We start from the raw sequence: 12,125 nt of genomic DNA, 5'->3' as shown, positions 1-12,125 counted from the left end.
CTCTGGTCATCTCCTGTACTGTGTCTGCAGTCCATTAGTTCAGAATTTTTTTTTCCTGTTTTCTGCCTCTAAAACCTAGGTGCGTCTTATGGTCAGGTGCGTCTTATGGAGCGAAAAATACGGTACCTATTTCCCTCATGAACATGCAAATCAGTGCAGAATTTGTTAGACGTGCATTTCTTTAAAATTTTTGTTGCTATTCTGTCTCTGTGTTAAAATACACCTACCATTCGATTTTTAGGCTGTTCATTTCTTTGTGAGTGGGCAGACTTTCAAAATCAGCAGGGGATCAAATACTTATTTCCGTGTGTGTGTCTCACACCCACTGCTCAGCATAAATGAGTACACCCCTTTTAAAAAGTAAGATTTGACATAACTGAGTTTTTTTTTTTTTTTTTTTTTTTTTTTTGATTTTTAATAGAACATTTGTTTAGCTCATTACATGAAAGTAAGATTGTGTTCTTGCATGGCAAGACCACTTACTGTTACCACCCTAACTCCTCCCACAGTTTTTGCACTATATAGACAGTAATATACCGAAACGTGCAGATTGTTCCCGATGGGTGTGCTATTACTTGTGGAACGTTTCGCCGAATGGTTCACGAAATATCGTCGTTTTTGTGGTGAAATTCCTCCCATAGGAAGGAATGGCGGAATGTTCATAACTAGAGTGGGAGCTGACGAAAGCTAGAGTGTGAGAAGAAAAATCAGGACATGATTTCTAAACTGCCATCACTCCCTCATTTTCAAGCCCACCTATACAAATCTTATATCAAAACGTTCAGCTATCCCTGCTGCCACTAAAAATGTCCACGGCTAAGCCATAGTCCTGATAGTTTTTACAATATGACCATTGGTTTGCAACTCACCCCACCCATTGACATTCATTGAAACTCCACTCTAGCCACCTCAAATTTTGAAGTGCAATTTCTAAACTGCAACTGTGCCTTCATTTGTAATATTTCAGAGACATACTATGCATCAAAATGTAGGTCTGGGTCTTGTGATTCTCACAAAATAAAGCTCTTCAGTGTAGGAGTTACAATTTTTAAACTACAACCGTTTGAAGATGACAACTGCCAGTGAAGTGAGCAAGTTGGAGAAGTTTGTTTTTAACCGCTCTTCTCTGCCCTTGCTGTAGAGTGAGTTGCCATAGGAACCCAGGTGTGTGAGCAGGCAGCAGAGTGACAAGCCACTCCACCCAGTTACTCCGCCCACTCCAGTTGTAGACTACTGGTGGAGGCAAGAACACTTCACACAATTTCCACAGAAATTGTAGCTTTTCTAGTATAATTTAGATTACAAAATCTTAAATTTTACTAAAATTATTCAATGCAAAAATGAATACACCCCACAACAAAAACGACTACATCTAGTATTTTTTATGACCTTCATGATTTATAAGGACAGCACCAAGTCTTCTAGGCATGGAATGAACAAGTTGGCGACATACTGCAACATCTTTTTCTGTTCAAGGACGACCTATTTTAGAGCCTGGACGCTGGATGGAGAGTGATGCTCAACTTGTCCCTTCAGAATTCACCATAGGTGTTTGGGTCCAGATCAGGAGACATGCTTGGCCACTGAATAACTTTCACCCTGTTGTTTTTCAGGGATGCAATAGTGGCCTTAGATGTGTGTTTTTGGATTATTGTCATGTTGGAAAAGTGCATGATGACCAAGGGCACGGAGTGATGGTAGCATCTTCTCTTTCAATACAGAGCAGTACATCTGTGAATTCATGATACCATCAATGAAATGCAGCTCCCCAACACCAGGAGCACTCATCAGCCCCACAGAAGGACACCACCATGTTTCACCGCAGGCACCATGCATTTTTCTTTGTACTACTCACTTTTGTGACGTCATACAGTTTTGAAGCCATCGTTTCCAAAAACATTTATCTTGGTCTCATCACTCCAGAGTACAGAGTCCCAGTAGTCTTCTTTTTCAGCATGGGTCCTGGCTTTTTGTGCATGAGCTTTAGGAGAGGCTTCCTTCATGAACGATACCCATGCATGCCATTCCTCTGCAGTGTACGCCATATTGTGTCACGGGAAACAATCACTCCAGTATTGCTTTCTACTTCTTTGGCTAACTGCAGTAAACTTGCATGGAGATTTTTCTTTAACCCTTCTCATCAGAAGATGCTCCTGTTGAGGTGTTAACTTCCGTGGACATCTGTGTGAGATGGTTGCTGTTCCATCTTTGTTAAATTTTTGTATCACTTTTGCTACTTTTTTTTCTTAGGCCTTGTGACATTTTTCTCCCATGTGGTGCCATTGCTGACAGCATGAAATGGAAAGGGGTTTTCTTTAAGTAACACCCTTTTATAATCAATAAATATATAATCAATTTATAATCAGGTCTGCTGGACACCTGTTTAATGAATAATTAGACTCACATGTTGTTGAATTCTTAATTAGAATTTTGTAGTCTAAACTTTATCTTTGCTCCTAAGGCTGGCCATACATTACACAATTCTCCTGAGATTTTTGCTTTAGATTTACCAAAAACCATATAATATGAGGTCAAACCTAAACAACACTTTCAATTGTATCTAATTAGGCAGGCCCTTGCACTACATAGTGGAAGGTAAATCTAAAGGAAATTGGTCAGAAAACTGTAAGAAAATTGTATAGTGTATGGCCAGCCTAAGACTTCATTAGGATGTATTCATTTTTGCAACATGGTCTTGAATGAATTTGTTAGAAAAAAGTTTTTTGTGTGTGCAGATTACCAAATCTTGCTTGCTGTCAGTGGCCCACATTTGTGGAAGTATGTTGTAATATACGGTCTCATTAAAAATGTGGATTTTGAAAGGAAAGTAAAGGTTTTTTGACAAATCTGTAGGGGTGTTTGTTTTTCGCCTTAATCTGGTCAAGTGTCTTCAGTGAGAGGAGGCGACAATGGCTGCCCAGAATTCCTGTTGAGCGCTACCTGAGAGGGAGCCGTTGTTGCAGGTTCACTGGCCTGTGTGTGTGTGTGTGTGTTTTCCCCTGCCTGGGTAGCTTTTTCAACATAAAGAAACCAGTAACAGGATGTTTTTGAAGAGCATGTCTGCATGAGTTAGGTCTCCAGGGAGTATCAATGCACTCTGCAGTACGAGTGATCGGGGAAGTAATTGTTCTGCAGTTGCTCATTTTTTTTTCTCTGTATTAAGTGAAAACAATCGTGTCTACACATTGTTGTCACAAAAGGAAGAATAGTTTCCCGAGGCCGTGCAGGAACGTGCTGTATAAGTGTTGACATGGATGCCTTAATAATATAAGCTGCTATTGCTGGTTCTGCTCGGTGCCAGTGTTTCTGTGTCTATCAGGAAATACAGAGTAACAGGAAGCTGCCTCACTGGGAGAAATTGTTTTTCTCTTCCTAGCAGAAACTTTTTTTCTCTTTATATATCATTGTGTGTTGTGTGGTGTTTTCTTTTCTCTCTCTCCTCATGGGCTTTTTTGTACACTCATGGCATTGTGTCTGGTGTTGGACCTACTGAACTTTGATGGCTGTCTACAGTCTTGCCCTCATGCGTTCAGATGAAGAAAAAAAACAAATACTTATAAATGCTATTCTGTTTTTCTAACAGTCTTGAGTTGTCACGTGCTAGCTAAAACTTGAAATCTCACAAATATTGGAGGCTTGACAGAGGTGGGGTTTTTTTTACCTTTCTTGTGCCATACATCAGAATTGAACTCTGCACTCCTTCAGCCCCGCTACCACTGAGGAAGTCACCAGGGTCTTCTCTGAAGCCCGCCTCACTACCTGCCCCCTAGACCCTATCCCCTCTCGACTCCTCCAGTCACCCCCCTCTTCCCTCATCTGCTCCCTCACCCACATCTTCAATCTCTCCCTCTCTACCGGCGTATTCCCCTCCCCCCTAAAGCATGCGCACATCACCCCCATACTCAAAAAGCCCTCCCTGGACCCCTCTGACCCAAACAACCTCAGACCCATCTCCCTGCTGCCACTCACTTCCAAACTCCTGGAGCGCTTAGTCTACAACCGCCTAAGCGCCCACCTAACTGACAACAACCTCCTTGATCCACTACAGTCCGGCTTCCGTCCCCTACACTCCACCGAAACCGCCCTCCTCAAAATCACCAACGACCTACTTACCGCCAAAGCCAAAGGCGACTACTCTGTCCTCCTCCTCCTCCTGGACCTCTCCGCGGCCTTCGACACAGTTGACCACCCCCTCCTCCTTAATAAACTATTCTCCCTTGGCATCAGAGACACCGCTCTCTCCTGGTTCTCCTCTTACCTATCCCGACGCTCCTTCAGCGTTTCCTACAATGGTGCCACCTCCCCTTCCCTCCCCCTCTCTGTTGGGGTCCCCCAGGGCTCTGTCCTTGGACCCCTTCTCTTCTCCATCTACACCTCCTCCCTTGGCAAACTCATACACTCCCACGGCTTCAACTACCATCTCTATGCTGATGACACTCAAATTTACCTCTCCACCCCTCACCTCACCTCCACTTTCTCCGCCCGCATCACTCACCTCCTAAACGACATCTCTGACTGGATGTCGCTCCATTTCCTCAAACTCAACCTCTCCAAAACCGAGCTTCTCGTCTTCCCTCCTGCCCGCGCCCCCCCCCCCCCCCATCCTATCCATCACTACTAACGTCACCACCATCAATCCCGCCCCGCAAGCCAAAGTCCTTGGGGTCATTCTGGACTCTAACCTCTCCTTCCAACCTCATGTCAAATCACTGACAAACGCATGCAGGCTCCACCTCCGCAATATCGCCAAAATACGCACCTTCCTTACCCCAGACACCGCTAAACTACTTGTGCACTCCCTGATTATCTCACGCCTTGACTACTGCAACTCCCTCCTCACCGGCCTACCCCAGTGCAAACTCTCCCCGCTTCAGACCATTCTGAACTCAGCTGCCAGACTCATCCACCTCACCAGCCGCTCCACCTCTGCCACCCCCCTCTGCCTCTCCCTCCACTGGCTCCCTATCGCCCAACGCATCAAATTCAAACTACTCACTCTGACCTACAAAGCCATTCACAACACTGCCCCTAACTACCTCACCGACCTGATTCCCAAGTACCACCCTACCCGTACCCTTCGCTCTTCACAGGACCTCCTTCTATCTTGCTCCCTGGTCTCCTCCTCACACGCACGTCTGCAAGACTTCTCCAGGTCCTCCCCCATCCTCTGGAACTCACTACCCCAATCCATCAGACTGTCACCTTCCCTTCTCACCTTCAGGCGCTCCCTGAAAACCCACCTCTTCAGGGAAGCCTACCCCACCCTCACCTAACTGCTGCTCTCCTTCATTCCTCCTACCACTCCATCCCCCACAGCCACTTCCTCCTGTACCACTACCCCCTCCCTCCCAGATTGTAAGCTCGAAAGAGTAGGGCCCTCTTACCCCTCGTGTGCTGTTCGTAGCTGCTGTAATGTTTCATGTACTGTCCCCCCCTCTATTGTACAGCGCTGAGCAAACCCTTTGGCGCTATATAAACTCAATGTAATAATAATAATAATAATTGGGGAATTCTAGGCAGATATTTGTTTTAGCTGTTTGCCTCTTTGACTACAACTGTACTTTTAATGCAAATTACAGTAGTTTGGGTCAGTTTCTGCACACTTGCTCATAATCTTTGATTGACAAACACAAAATTTGAAGACAAGGGATTTCCAGAGCACTATGGGGGAATCCAGTAACTCGGCTGTACCATTTTTCTGACAGGAATCCATCTTGCTGAAGTGTTAATAAACCCACAACAGTAAAATCAGTCTTTGTATGCAGTAAAGCATGCTTCTTATACAAATTGTGTAACCTAAGGGTTTAATCCTCTGCATTGCGTAAAAAGGCTGTTTGATCCTGTGTTCTCTGATCCTCCCCTTCTTCCACAGCCCCCAATCCATCTGCTGATAGTACAGAGCCCTAGGAGGCACTCTGCACATGCTCAGTTTGGTGTTTATTGCTAAAGGGGGTGCATGTGATCAGCACAGGGCCAATCAGCACTATCCAGACAGAGGGTCAGGGGTTATGCAACCTCATAGGACAGTCAGGAGAAGGGAAAACTACCCCTACTAGCTTTAACCAGTGCTCAGCTGGACACTGATAGAAGTCATAAGACTGCTATATACTGCTGATGAGAAAAGGTATTTGGAAGTTTACTGTGGGAAACCAGATATAATGAATGCAGGGTCCTGGGTTTAGTAACACTTTAATGTATTCATGAATTATTTGCAACCCTTTTGGTTCTGACAGCTTCTCATGCACCAAATTCACATAGTTGTAAAATTATATGTTGCATTGAGTGCACCAAATGTAAAAGTGCAGCTAATTAACTCATTTGGCATACAGAGAAAAGCTGTCTTGACAGATTTTGCAATAGTGCCTCCATGCATTCTAAAAGTGGCACAGCGGGAGCCAAATTCAAGTACAAGTTCTAGACGGGTACATGAATTTGGCACATTCTTCACCACTTTTTTGAAAAGCATGAGAGACACTTTAGCAAAATCTGCCAACTCCAGTCTTTATGAATGCCAGGGTATGGGTTTTCTAAAGAGAATGCACTGCAGTATTTAACACTTTGAGGCACCAAGTTTTTAACATAATTCTACCTTGCATTTATACATTATAGTATTTTTACATAAGCCAAAATATTTTGGGTTACTTAAAGTGGAACTTCGCTCTCCCAATCAACATGGATTATTTTTAATCCTTATTCTGCTAGCATTTGTAATTTGATTGGAAAGTATATCTCATTTACTTGTGTTTTTAAACTTTTTTTTTTTTTTTTTTTTTTTTTTTTTTTACATTTCTTTAGTTAATTCCTGGTTTTCATGCCTAGGCAAATAATGTCAAACATCCTAGCAGTCCTCAGGAGGGGAAGGGGGGTCCCCAGCTAAGGCAATGCCTGTGCTAAGGGCAGAGGAATTCCTGGAAGTAAATGCTACATGAATTATCTGCCCTTTACTGAAGATGGCCACTGCCAGAAGTGCCAGGGGGTGTTTTTCAAAATAATTCTTCAGCAAAATAAAATATGGAGACCTGGATGGATGGGCGAGTTTTCTTTGAATATTAGCTTAGAATTGCTGTTCCACTTTAAGGCAGATTTATGTTAAATTATCCTGTTATGTATTAATGATACTGTTACAATTGCGTCTACATCATAGTATATCCATAATATCGTTTTATTTTCACATTGACAACATACCATTAGACTACCTTTCTGTAATTCATTGCCACTTTGAGACGAGGTTTTTCTTGTATGTAGTGTATATACAGTATGCGTGATTGATGTTTCATGTTCTTTATTATGTACCCTTTATTATCCATCTGATAATACTGTGTTAGAATACCTCTTATATACTATACAGTATATTTCTTATGTGTAACTACGTCCTTTATACTTGCACTATGTTACATCCTTTTATTTCAATCCCTGAGGAAGAGGGAGTTTTGAGCTCCCTAAACCCATTGGATATTTCTTTTTTTTTTTTCTTTTTTTTTTTACAACAAAATTGACTGGGCTCGTACTAGTCAATTTTTTCCTAAATTATTTCAAGTACTTGGAAACCCTTAAGGACTTTCCAGGTGATACTTGCTTTTTGCTTTGGAATCGGAGCTTCTACTATTCTTCCAATACCTGGTCCAGCACTCTTAACACAATCTGTTTGGCTCAGATCTCCAGAACAAAGGCTATGCTATGCTCTTGTTTACTGGCTTTGCTGACAAATGTGCTCACAAGACCCATTCAGGCTGCAGAAGACTGGCTTCCTCCTACTGGTCCTGTATAAGTGCTGATAGGAGGAGGGGCAGTGGTAACAGCATTTCGGAATGGCTGAGAGAGATGCTGCTGACAACCAGTTGAAAAGGCTATTGCTTGGTGAAAATACATTGCTTGGTTACTGTATATATCAGTAGTAGTATTTGGTGGCTGGGGACCATCCCCCAACAAATGGGAACAAATGGCTTTTGTTCCAAACCATTTTCATTAGTGAATTATGACTACATATAAATAGTCCCCACATGTACGTATCACCTGCATATGGACTCTGGACAAGTGCTTTTTGTGTAATAGTTCTGAACCATTTGCCCTCCAGACGATTTACCCCCCCCCCCCCCTTCCAGACCAGGCCATTTTTTGCGATACGGCGCTGTGCTACTTTAACTGACAATTGTGCGGTCTTGCAATGCTGTACATTAAATTTTTATGTCCTTTTTTTTTTTTTTTCCCCTCACAAATGGCTTTCTTTCAGTGGTATTTGATCACCTCTGTGGTATTTTTATTTTTTGTGCTATAAACATTGAAAAATACCGACCAATTTTGAAAAAAATAAAACCTTTTTACTTTTTGCTATAAAAAATGTAAAAAAAAAAATTAATTTCATCATAAATGTAGGCCAAAATGTATTCTGCTACATGTCTTTGCCAAAAAACGCTATAGCATCTACAAATGGCAGAATATATCCTGGAATATTTATTTATTTTTTTATACTAGTAATGGCGGCGATCAGTGACTTATAGTGGGACTGTGGCGGGCATTCTGACACTGGGTGGGAACTGACTAACTGCCACTGATGTCCCCAGTGACACTAATACAGTGATCAGTGCTTATAAAAAGCACTGATACTGTACTAATGACACTAAATAGAAAGGGGTTAACATCGGGGCCAATCAAAGGGTTAACTGTGTGCTGTGTGTGTTTCACATTATGTGCTGTTTTACAACGGAGACATGCGGCTTTGTATTTCTCTGCTGTGCACAGAAATACAAAGCAGCATGTCCTTGCTGACAGGAGAGAGACGTTTGTTTACACACGGGTCTCTCTCTTGTCAGCTTTCCCTGACTATCACTGAGTGCTGGCGGGGAATCGCCGGCCAGGACCCGGCAATTAACTTCTCTAGCTGCCAGTGACCGCATGGGTAGGGTGGTGCACGCGCCCCCTAACAGTAAATGAAAATCACGTACGTGTATGTGTAATGCGTGATTTTGTGCAGCCCTGCTGCCCTGTAGCAGTACTTCTACTATAGGGCGGAAGGCAAGTGGTTAACAGGCGGTCGGCTTACACGCTGCAGAATATCTTGGAGGGAAACTGTTCTGTAACTCCCCCCTAGTGTTTTGGTCTGAAGGTCCCGTCTGAATTTTATTGTTTAACCACCTCCCACCCGCCATATAGTAATATGATGGATGCAAGGTGGTTCTCTTGTTCTGGGAGGATGTCGTATGACGTCCTTCCATTCTCAGCGCGCATGCGCAGCTCAGGGAGCGCGCAGCGATCGGCGGTGCGCTGTGTCCCTAGGACACAGCGGATTACCGATCACGGAAAGAGCCGAAGATGTCGGCTCAGATGTCAGCTCAGTCATGTGATCAGCTGTGTCCAATCACATCTGATCACATGTAAACAGGGAAATGCCGGTTATCGGCATTTCTCTCATCTCGAGCTGTCACGCTGACAGCTCAGGAGGAGAGCCGGTAACCTGCTTTCCGCGGAAGGAGACATGTACACTGATCATCAGGGCGCTGATGATCCGTGTAGCCCCAGCAGTGCCACCTGTCAGTGTCCATCAGTGCCTCGTGCCAGTGCCACATCAATGCCACATATCAGTGCCCATCTGAGCTGTCTTTCATTGCCGCCTATCAGTGCCAGTCTGTGCCCTTATCAGTGCAGCGTCAGCGCACATCAGTGAAGGAGAAAAATCACTTATTTACAAAATTTTATAACAAAAACTAAAACGGGTTTTTTTGTTTTTTTTTTCTAAATTTTCAGTGGTTTTTGGTTTAAGAAAAAATAAAAAACCCAGAGTTGATTAAATACCTCCAAAATAAGGCTCTATCTGTCACAAAAAATGATAAAAATGTCATATGGTTACAGTGTTGCATGACCGCGCAATTGTCATTGAAAGCTGGAAATTGAGCTGGGCAGAAAGGGGGCATAAGTGCCCTGTAGGCTAGTGGTTACAGACCTATCAAGTATTCCAACCTGAATGTTTGTGTTTTTTTTTTTTTTTTTTTTTTGTAAAATAAATGTAGATGTATATGGGGGGAAAAAAAGAAACTAAAGTTTAAAATAAATGTTTAGAGAAAATTTGACAAAGTGTTGTGTTTTCCCTGTAAATGTTGAATGTTTCAGGTATTCAACTTCTTCCTCTCTTGTTGCTCCCAGGTATGTCTGACCTGCTGCTCAAGAGACTTGCTCGTAAAAGTTGACCAGATCTGCCATCAAAACAGCATCAAGTTCTTTGCGGGAGATGTCTTTGGTTATCATGGATACATGTTTGCTGACCTGGGAGAGCATGAATTTGTTGAGTAAGTTGATAGGCTGACTTTCATGGCCTCTCCTCAGCTTTCCTAGTACCTGCACACTGGAGTTAGTGATGTTTGCATATGACACATTAGCCTTGGACCAGTTTTTGTTTTTAACCTGTTCCCAACCGCACTATAGCCAAAGGACAGCTACAGCTCGGTTGTGTAATCCAGGGATAACGTCCATGGACGTCATTTCAGAACACATCCCCCACCCCCGCGCACCCCCAGTGGCGGTCACCCAGTGCCGCCGGTGATCACAGCCGATCACGTGATACAGTAAACGGCCAATCACTGTGGCCTTTTTACCACGTGATCAGCTGTGTCCAATGACACAGCAGTTCACAGGGTAAATACAGTTGCCGGTTATCGGCTGCACTTTCCTCACGCTGTCACAGCATGAGGGCAGAATTGCCGAGAACCGGCAATTGTCATTGAAGGGATCGGCACTGATGATCCGTGCCGCCTCATCAACGCACATCATTGATGGTGAAAAATTACCTGTGTGCAAAATTTTATCATAGAAACAAAGAAACTTTTTTTTTTTTTTTTCATATTTTTTGTTTATAACGCAAAAAATAAAACACCCAGTAGCAAGTAAATATCACCAAAAGAAAGCTCTATTTGTGTGAAAAAAAATTATAAAAATGTCTTATAGGTACAGTGTTGCATGACCACGCAATTGTCATTCAAAGTGTGACAGCGCTGAAAGCTGAAAATTGGCCTGGACCGGAAGAGGGTATAAGTGCCCAGTAGTCAAGTGGTTAAAGTGTTTATGGAGAATACAAGTGCAATGTACATGTGTATACTACAAGTTAAAGCAAGCAGAGATAAGGTACTCCTAATAAAAATGTAAGTGCACTGCGCAGTGTACAGGAAGTTAGATCGCAGAGGAACAGTGAAAGAGGAGAGGTCTGTATGTAAACACAGATCTCTCCCGTCAGCAGGGACAGGCTACTTTTGTAGTGCTCTGCACAGCAGAGCAATACAGAGAAACTTGTCTCACTAGTAAAACACACACAGCAAACAGTTAACCCTTTGATCGCCCCAGAGGTTAACCCCTTCTTGCTCAGTGTCAGTACAGAGTCAGTGCTTTTTATTAGCGCTGATCACTGTATTCGTGTCATCGAGATGTCAGTGGCAATTAGTCAGTTCCCCCCAGTGTCAGAATGCCTACCGCAGTCCCGCTATAAGTCGCTGATTGCTGCCATTACTACTATAAAAATAAATAAATTCCAGTGTGTATATATAACGCCATTTGTAGACGCTATAACGTTCACATAAACCAATTAATTTACATGTATTGGGATTTTTATTTAGGAAAGACGTAGCAGAATACATTTTGGCCTAAATTGATGATGAAATTTAATTAAAAAAAAAAAAATAATTTTTAATCTGTTTTATAGCAAAAAGTAAAAAAAAACTGCAGAGGTAATCAAATACCACTGAAAGATAGCTCTATTTGTGGGAGCAGCACTGTATTGCAAAAAAAGGCCTGGTCAGGAAGGGGGGTAAATCCTCTGGAAGGCAAGTGGTTAATTAGCATAGTACTGTTACTGTATATCCCACAGTGCTATAGAGAATCTGCCCTCTGAAGAAACATACAATTATTGCCAGCTTTTTGTAGATACAAATGTATGGTTTCCTGTACTCCTTACTGATGAGGCTTTACCACAGCAATTTGGCTAATCCAAATGCCAAGATGTGGTAGTCTTTGAGCTGTTGCCCAGCTTCACCTTCCCCTGTGATTACTGACACCTTGACAACAAATAAGTACTTGCTAATTTATTCCAATTTGAACCCTTCCAACATGTGAGAACCATGGGTTCAACTTTACATATGAAAATG

General features: G+C 42.8%; 1 protein-coding gene across 1 annotated transcript in view; it reads left to right on the top strand.

The window, feature by feature from the left end:
- Positions 1-12,125, top strand: part of SAE1 (SUMO1 activating enzyme subunit 1) — a 90,318-nt gene that overhangs the window by 21,087 nt on the left and 57,106 nt on the right. Inside the window, exon 4 of the mRNA XM_089652012.1 lies at positions 10,138-10,280. Within this exon, the coding sequence (XP_089508138.1) occupies positions 10,138-10,280 (143 nt within the window). The remainder of the gene's footprint in view (positions 1-10,137; positions 10,281-12,125) is intronic.

Source organism: Staurois parvus, unplaced genomic scaffold, assembly GCF_062004578.1.
Source record: "Staurois parvus isolate SC_StPar_1 unplaced genomic scaffold, SC_StPar_1.0 ptg000668l, whole genome shotgun sequence".
NCBI lineage: Eukaryota > Metazoa > Chordata > Amphibia > Anura > Ranidae > Staurois > Staurois parvus.
This window is presented reverse-complemented; position numbering and strand designations above follow the sequence as displayed.